Source organism: Amia ocellicauda, chromosome 19 (assembly GCF_036373705.1).
Source record: "Amia ocellicauda isolate fAmiCal2 chromosome 19, fAmiCal2.hap1, whole genome shotgun sequence".
NCBI lineage: Eukaryota > Metazoa > Chordata > Actinopteri > Amiiformes > Amiidae > Amia > Amia ocellicauda.
The window spans coordinates 577,911-603,623 of NC_089868.1; the positions used below are offsets into that span (position 1 = coordinate 577,911).

General features: G+C 37.9%; 1 protein-coding gene across 6 annotated transcripts in view; it reads left to right on the forward strand.

The window, feature by feature from the left end:
- osbpl9 (oxysterol binding protein-like 9) overlaps positions 1-25,713 on the forward strand; it is a 103,550-nt gene that overhangs the window by 72,443 nt on the left and 5,394 nt on the right. For 4 of the 6 annotated variants that reach the window (XM_066692576.1, XM_066692577.1, XM_066692579.1 and 1 more), the window contains 11 exons: positions 2,100-2,193; positions 4,887-4,991; positions 8,100-8,259; positions 8,924-9,036; positions 12,933-13,051; positions 14,050-14,135; positions 16,844-17,015; positions 20,135-20,219; positions 21,165-21,275; positions 22,909-22,972; positions 23,176-23,316. In XM_066692576.1, the coding sequence (XP_066548673.1) occupies positions 2,100-2,193; positions 4,887-4,991; positions 8,100-8,259; positions 8,924-9,036; positions 12,933-13,051; positions 14,050-14,135; positions 16,844-17,015; positions 20,135-20,219; positions 21,165-21,275; positions 22,909-22,972; positions 23,176-23,316 (1,250 nt within the window). The remainder of the gene's footprint in view (positions 1-2,099; positions 2,194-4,886; positions 4,992-8,099; positions 8,260-8,923; positions 9,037-12,932; positions 13,052-14,049; positions 14,136-16,843; positions 17,016-20,134; positions 20,220-21,164; positions 21,276-22,908; positions 22,973-23,175; positions 23,317-25,713) is intronic. The other 2 variants (XM_066692578.1, XM_066692580.1) reach the window with 1 other exon arrangement.

The following is a 25,713-nucleotide window of genomic DNA, read 5'->3' on the forward strand; positions in this document are numbered from 1 at the left end:
TATTCCTCCCATAGTGTAATTATAGTGGACATTTTTGTTACCTGCATGTAATACCTTGCACTTGTCCACATTGAATTTCATCTGCCAGGTGTCGGCCAACAACAGAATATTATCCAATTCCCTTTGAGTAACCTGTGCTGCCGAGATTGTATCTGCTGAGCCACCTATTTTAGACTAATGCCTCATTTCCACTGGCTTAAGCGTCTGTGCCGTGCCAGACACGTTCCAGAGCTTTTTGTAAAACCAGGCCATTATGAAGTCCGTCCCCTGTTGTGGGAGGAGGCAGAGCGATTGTGGGTTTGGTTTGTGTTTCATTTTTTTAAAAAAAAGAAACAACACTACGAGCGATAGAGCCTGATGTGGAAAGGACTTTTGTGGCTATTTTTTTTCTTTCTACTTTGCATATTTAGAGACATTGTAATAAATTACACGTTTCTGTTAAGAGAGATTAGGAAGAGCTAAACGTGTATAGACAACATTATATTCAGACAAGCATTACATTACCGTAAGAACTTTTCTATGTGCAAACCCAGATCTGCTGTATTTATTTATTCATTCATTTAACTTCAGTTAACTAAATTGTGTTCGCCTTCATACTGATTATCTCTGCAGAGCTGCTGTACAACAAACCTGCACACCATTCATAAAACGACATTTGAAACACCACCCAGTTGTTCATAAAATATTAATAAAATCGTCTGCTACCGCTCCGATTATTATCCTTCAGTTTATTTTTAATTAGTCAGGGCACTGTACCGGGGTCCTGTGAAATACAGGTTTTTAATACACTCGGATATTAACTGTTATTAATTAAATTAGCAGTCATTGTTTCTGTATGTGGATTTCATTCCATGCTGCTAATTAAACTGTAATTTCTTCGTGATCCCACTCGGCACTTGAGATTTATGTCTTCCGACATAATGTATCTGATCTCTTCCCTGTGTCTACAAGTCCAGCACACATCTCCGCATCCAGTATTTCCTCAGTGGGGTGATGGACACTTACGGCCACGTCTGACACCAGATAGTTAACCGTCCACAAAACCTGGACACGTCCGCCAGTGGAAACGGGGCATAAGACACCTGTTTGAGCTGTTGGTTTGTTTCGATGTGGAGAACATTTGCTTATATCATTGCTTCTTCTGAATGATTTACATCAAAGTTAATTATGCATTACTTTTGCCTGCCAAACTAATCTAGTTCAACATATTTGCTGGTTGAGAGTTTGTTTACACTTCAGAAGGAATGTGAAAGTGGGAATAATCAGCCATTTGTAGCCATGGCTTTTAATTACATCCACCTAAGATATTGAACTACTTCCCAAATAATGTTTGTTTCAGGAATGGGAGCTTGCACTAGAATAGGCTGTTTATTATTCAGTCATGGTGACACCTAGACCTATATTAAAAATGCAATCAGTAGGGCAAGGATCCTGGTGTGAGAAGGATTTAAACAGACATTTTCAACTGCTCAAATTAAGTTATTTTACATGGAGACACAAAGCAACAGCATAACATATTAGGTCTTTCATTTTAAACTTTCATCATAAACTTAAATTCCGTTTACATGTAGACCTTTTATTAAAAAAGGTAGTTTCTTTTCATTATTCTTTATGATTCAAACTTTGTAATACATTTCTGACCTTTTTCACATTTCATGTTCTCTTATGCATGGTTTCCATAATTGATGATGGTGACGGTGTGTGGTTTTTCCTTTGCCTACTTTATCAGAGCTTTTACATTGTAATCTGTTATTGGAAAATTATACATTTTAATCTTTAGTTTTGTGTAGCAGTAGGTATATTGGATCTTTTGAATTGAAACATACAAATGGATAGATCAGTCTATCAATGATTCTAATAAGAAAACTACCAGGAATGACTCATACATTTTTACACCATTTTAAAAATAATTTTGTCTTTCCGTTTTATTTCCATGGCGGATACATTCTAATATTAATATTATTATATGCAGTAAAATACTTGTTTCCCCTATCATGCCATATCCTGATGATCACATTCAGTTTAGTGTTGTCAGGCTTCATATAGTGTTGTGTGTTCTCCTTACTATGTCCCTTATTTAATGTCTTTCTTGATTTTAGAGTACTATTAACCCTGTGGATGGAATTTATCAGCCCAACCCTCTGGAGTCATCAGTAATCAGCACCATGCCAACTCAGACTGCTCTACCAACAGGTACAATATCATTCTAATTCCTTCCTGGGCTGTCCATAGCCATATTTTTTGTTGTTGTTTGGTTGGTTTTTTACAGTATAAATGTGTACTGTAAAGTTTAAGTTTTCATGTGCTTTCTCTAAGATGAAAGGACATGTACAAAATCCTATATATAGTTGCCATGTATAGTTAAAGAAAGACTGTTGATTTCTGTGCTTTCACACTGCTAAAGACAACCAACTAAACCACATTATGCTTCCCAACTGATGGAACCAGACTCATTTAGAAAACTAAACAACTTGGGTGTGAATACTATTCTAAGTGACCCTGACACGGCACCCATTTGATTCTTGATTTCAGTGACCCCATATAGCCAACTATACCAGATTCTTATGAAACTGACTTCAACATTGATGTCTAACTCCTGGATGACCACAATGTCTTATTTGTCTGGATTTTGTTGCATCCCAGCTCTAAGCAACTTAACTGATCTAATTGGAGGATAAACTGAATTAATTGAATACTTCCCTTCAGGCTCCAAAATGTCTTGTGGTTACAGTACAGTATTTCCTTTAGATTTGTTTTCAGGCGGGGTGGTTGGCAGGGGCGATTCCGGGGGTGGCCAAGGCCACTCTGCTATGAATAAAAGCATATATTTTTGCAGCAGAATTACTCTTTATAGGTTTAAAAGTGTTTAGTTTTAATGTGTAGGTTTTAACGCTAAGTGTATTTAAAAGCAAGTCTGCAGTTGACCCCTCTGAAAAGTCCAGCTTATTCGAAGCTGCGGCTACTTTATGCTTGACGGTCTCTCCAGCTGTTTTGCTGTATTGGCGCCAACGAAAACCTACTTCCAAACAATAATAATAACACACCCAGGGGTTGCATCCAGGTACATAACAGCATCTCTGCATTATTAACCACTTCAACACCACGACGTATGCACATCAAATGAAAACCCTCACACATTTCAGGTTTCGTTCCCAAAGGCAGTGCTGATACTGTACAGTGTGTATTGAAAGACGCGGAGGGTGATCATGCAACATTAGCTCTTCCAATCTAGAAGTTTCATGTATATTGTGGCAATCCATTCACCTTTTACAAGTATATAAATAGTTGTATATTGTTATTGCTAGTTGTATTGTTAGTTGTACTTGTTTATTTGTAGTTTGTCGTTTTTAGGAAGAGCTATACAGTGCTGTGATGAAATACGTTCAGAAAACAAGGCAATGAAGCCGCGTTTGCAGCAGCCAGATCAATCACAATGCTACACAAAGCCATGTAGTGCATTTGTAGCTTCCAAGCTTGTTGTATTGAATGTTTAAATAAATGGCACAGAGCAAGCCTGTGATGGCACAGGTTTTTATAGCGATTACTGTTCATTGTTTATTATTATAGTGTTTCAGTGTATTATTTTCATATGAGTTCCAGTGTATTCCATATTATTTGTATTTGTGTTTCAGCGTTTTGTTTGTTAATTTGCATTTTAGTGTATTGTTCGTATTACAAAAATTCATGATTTATTATAAAGTATAATATTGTAAACTTAAAAGCTATTTACATTTTCTTTGTTCAAACAGTTAATTTATTATTTATTTCATTCATCATAATGTTAAAACATTAATAATATTATTATTATTATTATTATTATTATTATTATTATTATTATTTTCAAAATCTGGTACCTGGGAAGGGTTTTCATTTTTTCATCTGGAGTTGAAGAGGTTAAGGGCCTAAAAACATGATGTGCTCTGTAGGACTGCCACCTGGTCCCACAATCCCGGGACATGTTGAGACAGAACGGGAATTAGAATTAGATGCTAAATTTTTGTAAATAAGCATGTTAATTATCTCTGCATCTTTGTTAAAATGAATCTGGTTGCTGAATGACTGACAGTGCAACAAATCATTTTGATGATCAGTTCAACATCCTGACTTCAAACAGCTGAGCAATGTTACCGATTGGGAGAGTAATCTCAGGTTATGGCAATTTAATACTGTATTAACAAACAGAAAGTAAACCACTTTAATGTATTAGTGTCTGCATATGAACAAAGGAAACATTATGATTAATAATAATGAAATACATGAAAAGTATTATTGTATCCATTATTATTATTCTAATTATACAATTGTTTGCCGTGCACCAACCATAGAGAGCACATGCATTGATTTGATGTTTTCAAATGACCAAGATAGAGTCAGAGGGACTCGCATGCTAATCATGAATTACAAAACTGCATTTAATAGGCCATCCCCTATTAGCTGTAAAAGCAAATGCCATTAAAATCATGTTGTAGTTTGCCATTAGCATGTAAGTGAAACACTTCATTCGTTTTTTTTTTTAACTAAAACTAAGAGCTTGTTTAGATTGATTCTCCATTTAGAGCAGCCTTTCTCAACCTGCTAGAGCTTGTTTCAATAGAACAAAATTGTTTAAATTTGTTTATAAATGATGGTATAAAATCAATAATATAAGAAAATGTCTGATCAGTCCATTTCTTCAATTAATTATTTGATGAATCCTCATATCATATCCCTCTAAATAAAACATAACAAAGGTTAATTTATGTATTTAAGAAAATGGAATGCAGTTCCCCATCATCCACTCTTCGAGCCCTGTGTAACAAGGGGTGAATGATGTTGTGTTGATGTCATTAACAAAGGAAATACTATTCCCCCAACAATGAGCCTGTATGTTCTCCTCTGTGTTTTAGATGGTTCGCAGATATGCAAGTCAGACCAGAGGCCATCCTCATTGGCAGTCGGTCCAGTGGTGACAGTGATGGGGAATCTGCAGACCCCCACCCCCAATAGCACAGGTACAAAGACTGCCAGGTTCCCTGTCAGCCCAGCACAGCTTGGGCAATCCTCCTAGGCCAGGATGCAGAATTAAAAAAAAGTGGCACAATTGTAGTGTTGCACAAGAACTTCTGATTTACATTTAAAATCACACCCATATGAAGGAGCATCTCATTTCTTCCCTTGTCCTGTCAGGGTCTGTGGTCACTAGCATACTCTGAAATGGGAGATTTTAAAATTGCCTACAAACAGAAAGACATGAACATTGAAGGGAAGCATTACACCTTTGATACATTTGAGTACTGTTCCTTTAGTATCTTTCATAGCAATAATAAATTATAACTGCAAGCAACATTAATCTGTGGCCATGCAAGCATGAACTTGCAAAAATATAAAAATGTATAAAGCAGAATTCAACCAGACATTCAAATTCAGAGAAGAGGCTGACAGAATGTTTTGGAAAAACACAATATGGCAGCCAAAGCATGCGACAAGACCATATTAGAAATAAATCTGGATTCAGTTATCAGTAGATATAGTGTCACATTTCAGAAGGTTATTACATCATAACACAGAGATATAGACCAATAATGCAAATAGTTTAAAGCTAAACTTTGATTGGCCTACAGCAGCCTTGTGTAACTTTGCAGCAACTTGATAACAATAAACCTGACAGATTAGACTTACTTTTAAGCATGCAAGAGTTTCATTACAATTAGGCAAAATTGCTGGAATGTACATTGCAACATGGCTGCCAAACCATATGACTGATAGTCTTGCCATGAATATATCTAAAAGGAGAACATAAGGCAACATGTTGCACAACATTTGTGCTGCAATCACACACATGGTTTCAAAGAAGAGAAGTTGCTAGACATGTTTTTGTATAACACGACATGGCCACCAAGCCATATGTCCAATTGTCTTTTATTAGTCAAGTAAGAATAGGTCATAAGGGAAGACTGTAAACAGAGGCCCCAATTAAATTTAAAAAATGATGCTGCATTATTACAAACGATAGGTTGCGTATGCAACCCCGGTTATCTGAAAAAGGAAGCACTGCCCAAGGGGGAGGGGTTTCTGCGCATTTCCATAGTAACCCAATCGAAAACGTCACTCTATCAAAGCTGCCATTGGCCCCTGCACAAGTCACTCAAACAGATCCCATCAACTTCCCGTTTGTATAAAAGGTCACGTCTGCGCAGGTTCATCCTCTTTTGCCGGAAGCTAGGGCTCCCGTGTGACATTGCAACCCAAGAGGGAGGGGTTACTGTATAACAAAACCGTTGCAAGAGTGGAGGCAGCGAGCTGATAAGGGAGCCTGCCCGGGGTTGTACCACTAGGGGACCATGACAAAATAACTCCAGACAGTACTCCCATGGGCCCGCTATTACCGGGAACTGTCTGCAATCAGCATATACAAAGTGGGGCTACAGAGGACAACTCTTACGCCCTCCGCTTACAATAGCAAAGCTCCACTGTGCTGACAACTTAAAATGTTGGCCAACAGGGCTGTTGGCAAGTCCAGGTGCTCGACTGGAAGGCATAGTCCAGTGGAAGGGAAAGACACGGTTCAATAGCTCCATCAGGATGCACTTAACAGGGGCAGACTGGGAGAGGAAATCTGGGTTAGGCCGTAGCGTGACCCTGCAGCCATCTCCCACAAAACAGACACACGCTGGGTGTACAGGCAGGGCGTGTAACTCGCTTGCGCGTTTTGCAGAGGAGATTTCTAGCAAAAGCTTCAGCTCAGCTGAGTTCAATGGCTCAAATGGGGCTTGGGAAAGTGAGTCCAGCACTACGTCAAGGCGCCATGTGGGCAGTGAAGGGGGCGAGGAGGCCGCAGCCGTCGAGCTCCCTTCAGAAACTGGACAGCCAGGAAATGAGACCCAGGGGGCTTGCCATCAATCCGGACATGACATGCAGAGATGGCCGCCAGATACACTTTGAGCGTGGACGTGGACTTACCCTGGTGCAACAGCTCCTGTACAAATTGTAATATAACCCCAATGGGACAATTAACTGGGTCTTGACCGCCGTCTTGGCACCAGGTACTAAACGTCCGCCAGCAGTAGGAATACTGCGACCTCGTAGAGGGAGCTCTCACCGATTGAATAGTCTACTACCACATCTGACAGACCCCAGGTAATCAAACGCTCCCGCTCAGGGGCCAGGCCCAGAGCTGGAGGAGGACCGTATACTGCAACGGGTCCCTCACTTGCGACCACACCATGCCTCGGAAGGGCGGTGGATGTGTTTGAAACTGTAGGGAGTAGCCAACTGATATAATTTGGAGCACCCAAGAGTCTTGGGTGCAGAGTTGCCAATTTGAGAGTTGCTGGGTGGTGTAAGGGTGGGCAAGAAGCTGCTGGAACACCTCCTCCTCCTAGCTGCTGTGGGCTGCCGGGGGCCAGGGTGGCGAGCCTGGGGGGGCGCCTGCCTGCCAGAAAGACGTTGGCGGAGGTAGCCAGGAGGGCGGGGCTACGGCCTGGTCTGTGGTTCCTAAGGAAGTGCGGAGAGACCCCTCCCCCTTGGCAGTGTTCCGACTTGAAAGATAACTTATCTTATGCTGCTAAACTGTAGTGTTATCAAATCTATAAAGATCTGCAGTGCCATAAACAAACTTCTTGCCGATCTTGCTTCGCAACATGCCGTGAGATGTACCACATTATAGTGGTATCAAATCAAGAAAACATTAGAAAATGTTTTTGCAGCTGCTGTTGTTTTCAACAGCTTTAAGATGTCTTCAGACATGAAGCTACATGTATGCCAAAATATTATCAAAACATCTTAAGCAAATGTCAAAATAAAAGTACCTCTGTGCTTCCTTTTGTGTAAAATGAAAATATTGAATGCGTACAGGTGTGACAAAATGAGGTGGACAAATTAAATGTGGCCCAGAACAGTGCCACAAAACTGAAAAAAGTGAAGTCCATTTAGGGTCATGATGTCATCTTAAACATTAAATTTTCCCAATGCATGTTCAGCACCATAGCTCTAATGGTTATACTGTACTTTAGATAATTAAAAGTGATTGATTCTTTGATGTACTCTGGCAAAGACCTTTTGATTAAAACATCCTGGTGTTGAGAATGCCTTGGATCAAAGTAAGTATTTGCTTATTTTAGGCAGTGGACCCTCAGCTCCCAGCAGCAGTGTCACCTCTCCCAGCCACGTCAACCTATCCTCCAACACAGTCCCAGACTTCTCCTACTCCAGCAGTGAGGATGAATTCTATGATGCTGATGAGTTTTATCAGACTGGCACCTCTCCAAAACACTGTATAGAGTAAGTATGTCCCTTTTGCTGTGTACACACAATGCATTTTAAACCATACTAATTGCTTCTTTTACATCAGCCAACTGGACGGCATCAAAATATTTAAACCATAATACAAATAATAATAAACTTTTTTTTTTATATATATATATATATATATATATATATATATATATATATATATATATATATATATATATATATATATATATATAAGCTTTAGTTGTGCTGCGCAAAGTAGCACATACCATAACTGCATTTATGTAATGTTATTTTAGTCAACTTCTTCATTATCCAAACCTAGGTTTCATTTCTTGTAATACATAAGAACAAGCATCACAGTTTAAACAGTGTTCTTTTAATAAATGTGTGATTTGTCATTAGATCTCTGGGATATTTATTGCTGATATGAATTAACAACACTAATTCCAGCTTTAGAGGCAGGTAGGCATAGCCAAAACATTTTGAAGGTAGGCAGCCCTATATATACATTTTTATTGCATACAGCAACTGAAAAAGAAAGGACAATTTTTTCTTGAATACAAAATATAAATCTTTGTGTGATTTCTATGGCTTTATTTTCTCTGTCAGTCCAGCCCAGCCTTTTCACACTGCATCTCAAAAGAACCTTGTTGCATCTTGAAAAGACAACCTACATTTTTTTCCATTCCAGGTCCCCTCTAACCCCAGCCACCTTGCCCCACAGTGGAACAGGATCAAGCTTAAAGAGGCCAGACACCAATGAATCCCTCAACTCCTCCATGTCCAATGGCACCACAGATGCAGGTAAGCAGATGGGGTAATGTAAACTGCCATAAGGTTGATTGCACATTGCACTTTAGTGTTATATCATACTCTCAATCAATATATTTTTATTTGTATAGCGCCCTTTGCAGGGTAGCCATAGAATGCTTTACAGATTGATAAACGGAAAACAAAATAATAAATAAATAAATAAACCATTTATTAAATAAACCATTAACAATTTATAAAATAAACCATTGGGCATGGAGGAAAGAAGAAAAAAAAAAAAAAAAACTCCTATGGATGTCAGATTTTTATAGGAGAAAATAAATCTCTGTGGGTCCATGACTTAAGGCCCAGTATAATTCTATGTTGCAGCACCAAGATGACCAGAAATTTCATAAACGGTGCTGCTGGCTGTGGTCTTCCCTCTGGTTGGGGGCCCCAAGCCGCACCATCGGGGGATGGGGGGCTGCAACATCAACACCCCATGGGTGGTGATGATTCATCAGTGCTTGGGGTGTGTGTGCACTGTTATCCCTTGAGACATTCTATGTACCAGAAATCAGAGATTGAAAAATATGCCATGATGTCACAGGGGTGTCACTATTATTTTACATGATTATTTTATTCCAGGCACTGCTGTGTATTCTACAGTTCTGGGTGGTGAAATAAACTATTGCAGCTAACAGTGCATCTGTAACTCATTGTCAAGTCTCTTTTAATGTGAATTCAAGCAGACGCCAGAGGTGAAAATGTTGCTCTCACAAAGGCAAATCTCAAAGTGGACTGGCTGAGCAAGCACCAAAGCTTCCTCCCCAGAAACCTAAACTGTGCATGACTTCCTTTTGCGATCTTCACAGCTTTGGCACAGAGAGATTTTCAGAATGTTCTTGATTGTTCTGGGATGCTCTTTTTAGTTAGAATTTTATTTACATGAAAATTGCATTTATTGCATTTCTTTCCCTTGCATTTTGTATTTGAGACTTTTTGCTGACCAATTGTTTTCTCTTATTTCAATGTTAATTATAATAGTCATATTCCTCATTCCTCTTTGCCCTCATTTTGCGCCCGCCCCCCCCCCCCCCCCCCCGCCCCGCGAATTCCTAGCTACGCCACTGTGTGCAAGATATATTTTTGTAGTATCCTCTGCTGGCACATACTGTGGTGACACCACTGATAGCAGCTTGTCAGGTTAATGGTATATTTTGTTAATCTGCATTCTCCCATGGCTGTCGTGAACAGTTGCTATATTGGTAGTGATGGCCCTATAAATCAAAATTATTTCATCTAATTATCTGGATTTGTCACTTGAGCAAATTATTTCCATTGAAACAACATAATTTATAGGATTTTTAAAATCTGAACTGCAGTTTCTGGGCATAAATTGTTCCTCTATGAACTTTAGTATGAACGCCTTTTCTTCACCAATACATCACAACATGTGGTCTTCGGTACTGTATTTTGTCATATCAATATTTGTGATATCTATATCATATTTTGGTAAGGATTTGACATTAACAAAAAGCATGATTAGTTCATAACTTTAATAACATTAATGACTTAATGTTGATGATCGTGTTAGTGTGAAGCATTATAACTGAAAAAACTGTCTGATCTGACCTGAATATGCAGTTCCTTTTGCTGGAGTGGGACTGAGAATAGGTTGTGTGGAAGTGAAAGTAGTTTAACTTAACTGAAGTTAAGTGTGGGTATGGGGGAAACCAAACAAAACCCAAGGTCACCTGTTCTTGACACACTGAAATTATTTCATGGCTTCAATACTTCTGTGTTTTGAATAAAACCTTTTTATTTTCCCCAACACAAAACAGAACTTTTAAGTTCCACTTCCATTTTTAGGTTAGATTTTATACTGTTGTATGCCAGCGTCTGTGTTCCATTTGCAGTTACAAATGTTTTACTGTTTAGGTGAGTCTGGCTCCCAGGATTCCTATCTATTTGTTCATTTTCACTGATAACTTAATTGTTTAAATGTATGATTCCACATTCTGAAAGACTGCCTTATCCGATTACCTCCAGACTTGTATTACTCTGTATTAGGAAGTTGGTATGTTATCTTTGGTCATATTCATTTATTTGATGCTATTATACCAGGAAAGTCATTTATATTTATAATTGCTAGAATTTTCAGTCACGGTAGTTTGATTTCTGTTTGATCAGCATAATACATCCCAGGTACAGAGGCAATGGAGGGTTGAGATCCGTTTACACACATCTGTAGCTGCCAAAAACAAGTCAAAGCATGACCAGTGTATAGGAGTGGTTAGCTAATAGGAAGAGGAAATGCAAAACACCTTGGATTGGTCAACCACATGACAGGAAAGTAATCTTTAAACTGGATGGCCTCTTTGTAACACCATTTGCTTCAAAATAGGTCATAAATGGGAGGTAAAGAAGTGGCTCAATACTTCATGATCTGTCTAGCCACTAAGTTATTTTACTGGGAGAGTAGCAGAAGCAGTGCATAGCCTGTTGTTAGCCTTTTTCTGAGCATTACATGAAGAGCACTATATGTGATGTGCAGAGATGCATTAAAACCGGTAACAGAAAAATAATTAAAGCAATCATTGTAGGAACAGGTGATAAAATCCTGAAGATAATGTATAAACAATTGTTTTTTAAAGGGAAAACTATACATTGGTGTGCCACTAGTGGACAGTAAAATACAATATACATTTTGTTTTAAAAGTAGAGCTTTCAATTGAAAGTCAAGTTATTGAGCTCAACTATCCTATTCTCTTAAGGTATGACATTTAAAGTATTGTTCATTGCTAGAAGTAACTATCAACATGTAAATCACTGAATGTATGGTGTCTGTAGGTGAATATACAGCTAATGAGTATAACTAAGCATGTACTTTTGTATTGCTCTTATCTTTTATAAGTCGCCCTGGATAAGGGTGTCTGCTAATAAATAATAATATTACTATTATTATTATTATTTATTATTATTATTATTATCATCATCATCTTGTTAATATAAGCAGTTATATACTGGTGATTTATCCTTTCAAGAAAACAATTAATCCATAGCCAGCTTTATTAAATCCACATAATATATTATCAATTAGATTAGATTCTTCTTCTTTCTGTTTTGTTATTTGTAATTGTTTCTTGAGGAATCAAATGTTAATGGAGCATACTAGATTTCTTCCTATATTACTCTGAATTTGTTTGGTGGCAGTTTGCGTTACCTTTGTGGATTTTCATTAATTAATTAAACTGATTACTCAAACCCTTGCTGGCTAAGACTATTCGTGAAGCTTAGAACTGAGGTTTAAATGTTGTCTGTACAGTTCTTTTAATGAGCAGGGGTAGAATTAATCCTTTCAGTGCTCCTTATTTATAGAAACTACCGCCATTCACAAAATGTATTTTAAACTTCTTTTATAGATTTAATCACACTAAGTCTATTAGAATAAATTATTAATATGAAATCATAGTTTAAATATTTTAATTACTTGTGCTTTAATCCTTAAACATATAGTGTTTCAAGTCTTGAGAATTGTATATTTTTCATGCCTTTAGATTGGCTGAACTTTGTACACCAGTCTAGTGATCCTTATGGTATTTCTCAAAGCCCCTGGTACTTCGTGCAAGATGTTTGAAAAACATTTACTTTTAGACTCAATAGTACTATAATCATGGTAAAAGCTATGAATTGACAGAAAACATGGTCAGCAAGAACACAAGGTTGATGTGTATGTCCTGGATGTTGTAATACTTGCAAGAAATCTTAAAACTGGAGGTTTTGCTCAGTCACTCTGCTTTTGCTCAGAATATATCTAGAAGTAACGTTATGAAAATGATCATCTTTGTACATGCTGACCCTCAATGAAAGTCTATGTATAATGTATTTACCCTTGTGTGTAGCTGCTTGTGTTCAGGGAGGTATTAAGATCACTGTCCCATTGACAGATCAGTTCGACAGTCATGATGACCGGGACGATGATGGAGAGGGCGAATCAGTGGAGGAGCACAAGAGTGTCATCATGCATCTGCTGTCCCAAGTACGGCTAGGCATGGATCTGACCAAGGTACCCCTCACAACCCTCTCCAGTCACCCACACAACACTGTGCCTTAGCTGGCCAAATCCTGCTTTTGCATCTCTGCATTGGTTCCTTTGAGCTGATCTGCCCCTCCAGCCACTGATCTCTGAAAGAGTGGCAACATTAACTGGCAGCCAGTCAACAATCCAATTTGAGCTTCAAACTTTGATTTTTCAAATCAGTAGTATGTTAAATGAATAAGTTATTTACACAATTAGTTAATTGATGTAATTAAGAGATCAGCTGAAATTAAATCATACCTCCCAAACCCAGGACTAGATATTAATAATACCAGATGTTTATAAATTCCAAGGTATGAAACTGAACTTGTGAACAAAAAGTCAATTTGAGGAAATAACCTTGATGTAATTTTGAAACTGTTGAAGGAATTGCCAATTTATCATGTTATATTGTCAAATATAGCACCCACAGGACAGTTCAGGATGGTGAAATATATATTTATCAAAGTATCGTATGAATTGATGACTAATTCTACAAGTTTCCTGCTACGTTCAGTTTTATACCTTAATTCTTTGTTTAAATAAACTGTGTTGATCAGTGGTTCGTGGTTCCTGTAGTACCACCTACTTTGCTGGTTTTGAGCTCTCCATTACTTAATAGGACCCTTAATTGAAATAATTTCCTAAATCAGAGCCTTTTAATTATTTTGAACAATATTTTTAAGTATACAATTGTATAAGGAAATTATCTTATTAAGGAACCCAACTTTTTATCAGTTACATAATTTAAAGAGTCAAATGTAATCACATTACTTCAATTAAGGGTTTAATAAAGTAATAGAGAGCTCAGTTGGAACATAAACCAGCAGGATAGGTGGTACTCCAGGACAGGATTGAGAACCACTGGTGTAGAATATAGTAACATACTGGATTCATAAAACCCTTTTTTCTTGTCCTTATGGGGAGGTCTGTTCCTGTTTGTGATTGCAGTTGTCCTCACTTGTTGGCTTTATTTCTTCATATAGGTGGTTCTGCCTACTTTTATTTTGGAGCGAAGGTCATTGCTGGAAATGTATGCAGACTTTTTTGCACACCCAGATCTCTTTGTAAGGTAAATATGAACCTATCATTGTTTTCTATACACTGTCAAGCACAGTGCAGGAAATTGTATATTACAAATATTGTACCTGTGTTTCCATGTGAGATTCAGCTGTCCTTAAGTGAGTAATTTAAATCGGAAATGCTGAAGTACAACTGCAGTGTTACATAGACAAGTCGTTACAGTTTTTGTGTGGAGGGGCTTTCTGTATTTGTTAGGGATTGTGTTGGTGTTCAAGCTCTGCTGATGTCATTCCATTTACAGCAATAGAATGCACTTCAACACTTAAGACTAAGCTATAGACAATACACATGGACACAAAAGGGAAATTCTCACATTGTAATTGCTTTTATTCTGTGTTTTTAAATATGGTATATTATATTGATTACACATTAAACATTAATGAAATATGGTGGAAGTAGGTGGTGATCTGGACAAAACTGGTAAGGACTTATTGCGATTTTATTCAGTCAACCCCATTTCAACTTGCAAAATGCAAACATGGTCTGCTAGTTTTGTCAGTTCAGTAAGAAAGATGGAGTGAATCTGTAGACCCCCTGCCGTGATTACCTCATTCTGCTTCACCCCCATTGTGCCTTCCCATCTCTCCATGACTTCCTACCTACGCCATCTAAATAACAGACATGACTCCCTCAAAATCAAAATCAAAAGGCAGTGAGCATGTCAGTAAGCAGTACCAGAAAAATAAGATGAATTCACCTTTAAAGCCACCACAACCAAAACAACAAAAACTAAAACAATACCACAGAAGAACAGGCCTACTACTAGTGACGTAGAGGGTGCTAAAATAGGAAACAGTAGCAACTAAATTCTTTGAATATAGCCAAAAATTTCACCACCCAATCTGGCTCTTGTTAAAAAAAAAAACATGGAAAGAAAACACCTTATGTTCAACCACACAAAAGACCACACCAAGGCAGGCTTTCTCGTGGATCAGTTTTTTGATAAGACCAGCACCTAAGAGCAGTATTTGCAATGAAACTACAGCCAAAATACTACGTACTGATCTGCAAAAACTGCAGTAAATGTACAACATATCTGGACATCAGTAGTTCCTAGTTAATTATTTCCTCTTAGTGACAGTGTTGGTAGTGTTCCAGTTATTTACAGGAACTATGTATGTTCATTACTTAAGAGCATTATTAACACTAGAAGCGCCAAGCCGGTCAATTTGACCGATTTGGTTATTAAAATTTGAATTACTCTGTGTTCCTAAATACACTGTGCATACCCGTTCGTGACTTTTCCTAAATATATGTATTAAACATGCCTACAGCGTGTTAGCTGGATAAACACGAAAATAAATAAGTTATAAACACATTTACCTAGAATAGCCAAAATCGGGTTATTTTGACCGGTCATTTAAATACATAACTCAAATATAATGCATAATACTACCTGTCCTTTACAATACAGTCAGTCTGGCTCTCAAGCATGGATTTCTACCTGTCTGCAGTCTTTCATGTGCTTGAAAAACACACACATTGTACAGAATTACTGGTGTTTTCTTACAGCTGTATTCAGATTGAGTCGTGATTTCCCCGCAAATAAACATGGATTGGAAACGGAGATTGAAGAGAGCGTGTTTTGAAAATGCCGTGTACATATATGTATATGTATATGAACATGACTGATTCAGGGGCATCAGTGATACTGGCAATGACAGATCATTCGTGGGTTTGTGCCAGTGGTGTGAAAACATTGCGAGTGAAACGCCAGGTCCAAATGGCACCGAGTGCTTTTACTCTACTGATCAATACGTGATCGCTACTGCACATAGTACACAGTGCAATAGCGCAGCACATCCACCAAAATAATGATTCATGGACATTATCAGCAGAGGAGCATTTATTGCGATGCTATATATTCGTGGAGTAAAAGTGTCACCTGGAGACGCTGTCAAAATGCAGTGTGAAGTACGAGCCCATGCAGGGAAAGTGCAGAAACGTGCCCTGTGTGTACTGTACCGAGCTGTTAGGTATGCAGGCTAAATATATAGTAAATAGTTTATTGAAATACAAAGCTACAGTGTATAAAAGCAGTGTATGTTGAAAACAAAGTTTAGATGGTGTTGAAAATGTTTACTTTAGTGTACAATTATGTCTTGATAAATGCAATAGTTATTTTTGAACTATAAAATATTGCTTTTGAGCATTATTCCAATATTTACGTTTAAACTTGTCTCATTCTCTTATTGTATGCCGTTTTTTAGCTTCTTGCTTATTGTAGGCTATATAGTTATTCATGTTTTGACTGCAGTGTGTGCGTTTAGAAAAAAGTGAGTTGTTCTTTATAGCAATAATATTAATGTTTTATGATTATATTTCAATTTAAATACTACATGTGTGCTATGTAAATGTTGGATTTGAAGTTCATGAATAAAACTTCTGAGTTTTATATGATGGTTTGCCTTTGATTATCATATTGCAGCTGTTAAAGAGCTATCGGTTACAATGACCGGCTATGGCGCTTGAAGGTAATTCGAAATGTCGGCGCTTCTAGTGTTAAAAACACAGTATGTATTACACCAAATATTTTCAGTCCTGGAAATTGTCTGTGTGAATATTGCCATCATCCAGGAATTGGCTTGTACACTTTAATGAAAAGGGCCCAGCAACATAGCTCCCAAGGGAAATGACAAAACGTTTCACTGTGAGTTGTTGACTGTGCCCTGTCTCTAACACTTTTTTTGGCATCAGTATTGCAGACCAGGTGGAGCCCCGGGACCGCATGGTTCAGGTAGTGAAGTGGTACCTGTCTGCCTTTCATGCTGGACGGAAAGGCTCAGTGGCCAAGAAACCCTACAACCCTATCCTGGGAGAGATCTTCCTGTGTCACTGGGACCTGCCCTCAGAAAATGAGGAAAACTCAGTGAGTACATGTGACTTCCCAAAGTCCCCTCAGGGGACAGTCAACATTTTTCCTTTAAAGAGTTTGAGGTTGACAGGTATCATTTATCACCATAACAACTGTTTTGAAACTCTGAATTGGCAGGGGAGATTTTAGATCTTTACTCTCTAATTTTATTCAATAATGAAAGCATCTTCTAAAACTAAAACAGGTTAAAATCCTGGTGTAGGGAAGAGGGCTTTAGATTTATGGGGCATTGGTCTTTGTTCTGGGATAGATGGGACCCGTACAAACCGGACAGTCTATATCTGAACAGAAGGGGGGTTAATGCACTGGTAGAGCTTATGTGCAGAGTAACTGAGAATCATTTAAACTAGGGACCAGGGGGGCAGGGAGCTCTGACAATGGGACATGTTCCATTAAGGAAAGAAAACAAAGGGAAACTGCTAAAAGGAAAGTCATGAACTCAATGCCAGGAGTCACACGCCACAGTGCTGGCTAGTTAGAGAACCAATGGCAAACTGTGATCACAATATGGTAAGCTTTGTGTCATACTTAAAAATCAGTCTGAAGTCTAAATCAGTCAAACCCTGAGAGAGATCAGGATAAATGAGGAGGAGGTACTAAAGGGACTAGCAGACTGAAAAACAAACAAATCACCTGGGCCAGATGGTATATTTACGACTGTACTTAAAGGAATTACGGAAATTATTTATAGACCATTAACTAAAATATTCCAAATGACACTTAGAACAGGGCATGTGTCAACTGACTGGAAAACTGCAAATGTCATACCTATCCAGGAAATTATAGACCAATCAGTCTCACCTGTATGACCCCGTTCACTGGGCCGCCTCAAATTTAGGCCGGCTTTTTTCAGACACCCCGTTCACACTTGCGGTTTTAGGAGGCCTAAGTGCGTTCACATATGCAGGCGAAAAGCCGGCCTAAATGAAATGCATGCCGGGAAGTAAACAAATCTGCTCAAACAAACTAGTGACGCAGGGCATTACGTTTGCTTACAGGTGAATGCGATGTGTTTACATCATTGATTGGCTGTTGTTCGGTTCTATATTTTATTTGAAAGTAATCTTAACCCTTTGCAGCCCAAGCTTTCTAATATAATTAAAAATGTGCTGGTTCATTGGGGAATCTAATTCATATATTTCCCTTTTCAAATGTCTATCTTCGGTTCTGCAAGTCTAAAAGTGCTGTTATACAATTCACCCGAAAGTGAAGCACCTTTATTACGACATCTGCATTAAATCACAAGAAATCGTATGTATTAGTATGCAATCGTCTGCATGGAAAGCAGCCTCTGTGATGCATCCTTAGTTTTATCAGACAGCAGCGCTGCACTTCTGCGGTTTCTGTTTTAACTTTATCTTCATCCACATTGTAAACATTCATTTCTGCATCATCCCAGTTGTCACCTCTAACGCCGGCATTTGTGATTGTACTGCTCAGCTCAATATAACTGCATTTCGGATTGCATAGTAAATGGCTGGTCTCGTATTCAAATGCACCGATTTGAATGGAAACCTGCTTCGGTTAAATTTATATCGTTTTAATGCAAAATTCGGATAATTCATAAAGTTATGGTCCCGTTCACAATTTCACAATGCAATTTCCACGTGTAAAATGCATACTGTTAAATTTCAGACTTCAATCATACTTAGTACAAGAACAAACAATAGCAATGTTTACCAGCTACACACTTTTATTTTAATCGACCGAGTAGATTGAACTGTTTACATTATAACTCATTACTTAGCCTAGACTTTTATAATATATCTAAAGATGTGAGCTAGCGAAATGTAACAGTACATTTAAGGCTATAGATCGATATGACATTCAAACAATACAGAGACAATACTGTGTCCTGCAGCGCTATAGCTGTGTCGGTGCCCGTGTTTATTGTGTTTATTCCGCGTCTCTGAGAAGCGCAGTCTCTGGGGGCGGGGCTTGAGTTGCGTCACACGCTGATGCTTTTCACCCGGCCCAGGGCCTGGCGCGTTCACAGTTACATTTAGGCCAGCATTAGGCCGAGTCGAAAGATTTAGGCCGGGTCGAAAAGCGGGACTAGGCCCTGGGCCGGCCTAAATCTCAAGTGTGAACGGGGTCTATTATGTGTAAAATCTTTGAAAAAAATGAAAACCTTATTCTTGGAGATAGTCAATATGGGTTTAGGCGAGGCAGATCATGTCTTACTAATTTATTTGAGTTTTTTTAACATGCAACTGTAGCTGTAGATCATGTGAAAGCATATATGATATGATATATTTTCAGAAAGCTTTTAATGAGGTTCCACACCAAAGACTGATCCTTAAATTGGAAACTGTAGGTATTCAGGGAAATGTAAGTAGATGGATTATGAACTGGTTGATGTATAGGAAACAGAGGGTGTTGATTAGAGGAGTTGCTTCTAACTGGAGTGAGGTTGTTAGTGGAGATCCACGGGGATCAGTATTACGGCCTTTGCTTTCTCTAATCTATATTAATGATCTGGACTCTGGGATAGTTAGTAAACTTGTCAAATTTGCAGACGATACTAAAATAGGTGGCTCCGCAGATACAATCTTGGCTCAGGTTATTCAAAGGGATTTGAATAATATTCAGATGTGGGCCGACACCTGGCAGATGAAATTCAATGTGGACAAGTGCAAGGTAATACATGCAGGTAACAAAAATGTCCACTATAATTACACTATGGGAGGAATAGAACTAGATGAAGTTACGCATGAGAAAGACCTAGGAGTCTATGTGGACTCTGCAATTTCCCTATCCAAATAATGTGGGGAAGCAATAAAAAAAGCAAACAAAATGCTAGGGTATATTGTCAAAAGTGTAGAATTGAGAACAAGGGCAGTAATTTTCAGACTGTACAATACGCTAGTTAGAGCTCATCTGGATACTGTGGACAGTTCTGGGCTCCACACTTCAAGAAAGTGAAATGTAGAGGCAGTTCAAATGAGAGCAACCAGACTTTATTCCAGGGTTTTAAGGATGTGATCCTTGGATCTCTTGTTTGTAAACTTTATATGCTTATGGTTATCTGAAAACAAGGGGGACTGGACACTATCAGCCTTGTTAATGTTAAACTTGGCCTCTCTGTTTTTTTGTTGTTTTTTTGTCTCCAGGAGCCTGTGTCTGAGGGGCCTGTACCTTGGTGCAGCAAAAACAATGTGTCTTTTGTGGCAGAGCAGGTCTCTCATCACCCACCCAGTAAGTGCCACCTTTTAATTACTTTGAATGCTATAGAGTCCTGCTGTAACAGAATGAGCAGCCTTGATATCTTAACAGTTTTATTGAACACAGCACCGAGCACAATATTGGAAAAAAAAAAAAAAAAAAAACGCCAGCTTCTGTTAGCTTGGCATATGGCTTCTTGCAAAGCTTGCCATTGAAAGCTGTCTGGTAGATATAATGCAGGTGCAAAACACAGAAACACCTCCCTGTGTCTGGGATGGGTTGGTTTTCATAATCCTGTAATCCCCCGTGGCTGGGAATATTGACATTTCTGTAGATGGCAACTTCAGTTGATAAATTAAAAAGTGCTCAATGGAGAACCTGTTTTTTGTCCTCTGTGAATACACCCTAATTTAATATATCATGCAGGAATTACTATGTCCCCTGCTGTACATACTTCTAGTAAAAGGAGGACACACCATAATGTTTTCACTGTTTGTTCAGTAGTGTCTATAATGTATATTTAAAGAGTTATATATATTTCTCAATATGATCAGTCATCACCATGCTGTCAATCCAGCATTTCATTAAAACCAGATAATCACCAAACAAAAATTGACAGGTTCTTGAAACCAGCTGATATCCCAACAATATTGATAACACATTAGATATTTAATACTCAATGCAGTTACTGGGCAACCCCAAAACATATGAAGAACAGTATCAAGTGCAGCAAAGACTACAATTTTGATCTTGGTATGTATTGTTGTTTCCAGTTTGAGTTCTACTTATTTTTGTGAAAAATCAAATCCCCTATCTTTGGCTGTTACTGAAGATTTCTCTGTTAATCTTTTAAATTACTATCATGGGCTGTGCACTGTGTTTATTTAGATGTTGATAGCGATGGACTGACAGTTAAATAGAGCACAGTACATGTTATTCCTAAATCCTCCTTCACCTCAATCTCTTATTCCCTCTTAGTTTCTGCATTCTATGCTGAGTGCTACAGTAAAAAGATTCAGTTCAATGCTCACATCTGGACGAAGTCGAAGTTCTTGGGAATGTCTATAGGGGTCCACAATATTGGGCAAGGTGAGCTGTCGGTTTTATTTATTTTGCCTTATTAAAAATTTTCACAATCTGGAAATGGCATAATCAGCGTTGCTCACTGATACAATTCTCATTCGGACATGGCAGACAAGCCAAGACTCATACATGCACTCATGCACACAGTCACCAAGGGTTCACAGTGCACACAGGATAATTATAGCATTGTAAGGAGGAGTAATCCAGCTCTCTGATAATGCACTGATGTCCAGTAAGCCACAGAGCCAAATTCAAGCCCATACAATATGTTTCAGCTGGGCAAATTATATATCATATTAGGGAACTGGTCACTGTGCGATGACATAAAGCAGTCAAACTGAATTGAGAGGATGCCTTTACCAGCTGAATCACTCATGGGCCCCTACGTCTCTTTTCTGTAAATTGTAATTGTTATATACTTAGAATGAATTATCATTAAAGTGTTTGTATTACTGTAATTAAGTTTTTGAGGTGTGCTTTTTCACAAATGTCACCTCTTTTTACATTTCCAAGCATACACTTATGAACCTACAGTGATTGTACTTTTTATGTGTACCTCGCTTTGCAAAAGAGAGGTTCTAGAACAATACATGCTATATAAAATCCATGCTAAACGGGGTCATAAATCCATTAAATTATTGGGGGGCCAGATTAAATCAAAACTTTGACCCACCTGCTAATAGAAAACTACAGAACTGTACTCAATTGCGGCTTCATTTTTAGTAAGATGACACTTTCTTCTAATCATAAATGTAACCGCTATGATGTACAGGTTTGTAGTTTGCTATTAGCAGGTGGGTCAAACTTTTGATTTAATCCGGCCCAGGGAATGCAAAACGCACCAAGAACAAGCAGGAACTAAAGACAGCTGCAGTGCAGGCCTGGCAGAGCATCACCAGGGAAGAAACCCAGCATCTGGTGATGTCTATGGGTTCAGACGACAGGCAGTCTTTGACTGCAAAGGATTTGCAACCAAGTATTGAAACGCACAATTTTATTCATGATTATGTTAGTTTGTCCAATTACTTTTGAGTCCCTAGATTTGGGAGACCACATATAAAAATGGGTGTAATTCCTACACCGTTCAGCCAATTTGGATGTAACTACCCTCAAATTAAAGATGAAAGTCTACACTTAAAGAACATCTTGATTGTTTCCTATCAAATCCTTTGTGGTGGTATACAGAGCCAAAATGATGACAGTTGTGTCACTGTACAAATGTTTATTGACCTAACTGTATGTGTAATCAAGGGGGGAGTTTAAAAGGTTTTAAAATGGACAGAAAGCAGATCATAATAAATAGCTAAACATCTCAAGCCTTCAGAAAGCCATCTTTACAATGGTTTTGGTTTTATGCCTTTATTATGCTTTTACTACACTCAACCATGAATAAACCATGGTCTACTACTATGAAACATTTATCATAGTACACCAGTAAAACACTGAAGGCATGTTGAACCCATAGGAAACCAATGTAATACTATGCAAAACCACAGTGAAACCCTACTGAAAGTGCAAAAATACAATAATGATTTGCTGTGTTGACTTTAAGTTGTAGTTTTGGAGAAAACCATCGTCAATCCATCTGCATTCACAACAAGCAAACCTATGCAAAATCTGAAATGTTTTTTCTTTCTAGGCTGTGTATCTTGTCTAGAGTATGACGAACACTATATCCTCACTTTCCCCAATGGCTATGGAAGGTAGGTGCTTTTGAAAGTGATCTCGTTTATTGCTATTTTACTGCCTTCATAATATTTCAGGAACATTATAGAGCATATTTAAACTAATAGTAAGGGATTATTAAGAAACTGATTTTTTTTTTTTTTTTTTTTTAAATAGTAACCTTATTAATGAGACATTGGAAACTGATCTACTTTTTTTATTTGGAATTGTCTCCGCACAGGTCTATCCTCACAGTGCCCTGGGTGGAGCTCGGGGGAGAGTGTAATATATCCTGCTCTAAAACAGGATACAGTGCCAACATTGTTTTCCATACCAAGCCTTTCTATGGTGGCAAGAAGCACAGAATAACAGCAGAGATCTTGTAAGTTCTAGCAAACCATTGGATTTTTTTTTTTTTTTTTTGTATTTGAACAGAAATCTCAAGGTATAAAATAAAGAGGAGGTCTTTGATGGCTTAATATATATAAATAAATATTGCATTCCAGTTCAAGGCCTGAGGGAGAGACCTTGCAGATATACAAATATACCAGCAGTCAAATAAATTACATTCACTCTCTTTCTAAATATTAATCTCTCACTCACATAATTACAGTGGAGGTAGTGTGATTAGTTATTTTAAGGGGCTGCATCAGGATTAGTTTATAATAATGCATTTATCATTTCCTGCTTTGGATGTTTTTTTGTTGAATTATGTTTAATTTATATTCAAAACTATTTACAACTATAACCAGCCCTAACCACCTTAAAGGGCAACTATCACAGTTTCCAAAATAATTAGTTAATAATAATACTATGGATTGTGTTCACCACCAAGGACTTTTGGACATTTTGTAGTGTGACAATCTACAACTAAAATTGATTTATTTGGGATTATCTGTCACAGACCTACACAAAGTATTGAATAATGTCGATGTTGGGGGGAAAAAAACAAAGTACAAATAAAACCGGGAAAGTCTTGATTGCATAAGTATTCAACCCTTTGCTATGACACACTGTGGTGCAGCCAATTGCCTTCAAAAGTCACATAATTAGTTGAATAGTCCACCTGTGTGCAATTACATTTGTCACATGATCTCAGATTAAATACACCTGTTTCTGGAAGGCCCCAGAGAACATATCCAAACAACCACACCATAAAGCCCAAGGAGCTTTCATAACAAGTCCAAGAGAAAGTTCTGGAAAAGCACCAGTCAGGGTTAGGCTATAAAAAAAAATATCCACAACTCTGGAGTACAGTTAAATCCAGTAGAGGCGAATGGTAACTCTGAGGTATCCACAGAGTTTAACAGTCAGGATGAGAGAAGGAGTCCATATATCAACTATATTACCCAATTGCTCCACAAAGCTGGGCTTTATAGAGAGTGGTGCGGAGAAAGCCATTACTGAGAATCCATTGCATCAAACCCCGTTTGGATTTTACCATAATGTTAGAGGACAAGCCAAATATAGAAAAATCCTAGAGGAAAACCTACTTCAGTCAACAAGAGACCTTAGACAGGGATAGGTTCACCTTTCAGCAAGACAATGATCCTAAACACACAGCCAAGGACACACTGGAGTGATATAAAAACAAGAAGATGAGTGTCATAGAATTGCCCAGTCAATGCCCAGACCTCAATCCATGAACCGTTGGAAAACTTTTATAGTCGCTCTTAACCAACGGTTCCCATCCAACTTGAGAGCGCTTGAGCAATTTAGCCAAGAATGGACAAGAATTACAGGAACCAGATGTGCAAAGCTTGTAGAGACTTACCCAAAAGTATATACTAACTATTGATTCAGGGGGTTGAATACTTATGCAGCTAACACATTTCAGTTTTTTATGTTTAACTTCTGTTTTACAATAAAACATATTTTGCACCTTCAAGCTGTTATGTATGTGGTGCTAATCAAAGGGATACAACATCAGGTTGTAACATCACAATGTAAAAAAGTCCTTGGGGGGGTAAATAATGCAATCCACTGTATGTTATTATTGTTATTATTTGTATTATTATTTGCAGTTTACACAATCAGCAATTTAAGCATTACGTATGTGCAGTATTTCAATCTAAACGAATAACAATAAGTATACATCCTAGTACAATGACAAGTAACAAGTGCAGATAGAATACAGTTAAGTCCCAGGTATTATTATTATTATTATTATTTCTTAGCAGACGCCTTTATCCAGGGTGACAAAATATAAGCACAATACAAAGTGCAAATATACAGTGCAGTTCAAGGCATAAAACATGACAAATTCCAATTTACATAATACAGTGCAATTCAAAACATGATACATTTTACAAATTCCAGTTTACAGAAGTGTATACAATATATCAGGCCTTACATCCTAGATTGTAGAAGCTAATAAGTGCAGACAAGATGTTAGGTCACAGTCAAGGGCCAGGGGTAGGGAGCATAGGGGAGATCAAAATAAACAATACAAGTACTAGTAATGCAAAGCAAGTAGTATGATAAACGTTGTATAAGTGCTATTTTACAGGAGAGTAAATGACTTAATTACAAGTACTGTAATGTGCTAGTATGGGCATAGGAGAAATCACAGTGAAATTATAGAAGTTTCAACAATGTATAAGTAAGCAGAAGCATAGTTATAAGTGCTGAACATCGGAGGTGGAATTAGCTGCTATAGTATAGGTACAGTCTGAACAGATGTGTCTGAAGGTGGTCAGTGACTGTGTGGTCCTGATCTTAGTGGGAATGTCTTTTGAAACTGAAATTTTCCCATGGTGACATATGAAGAGAAAATACC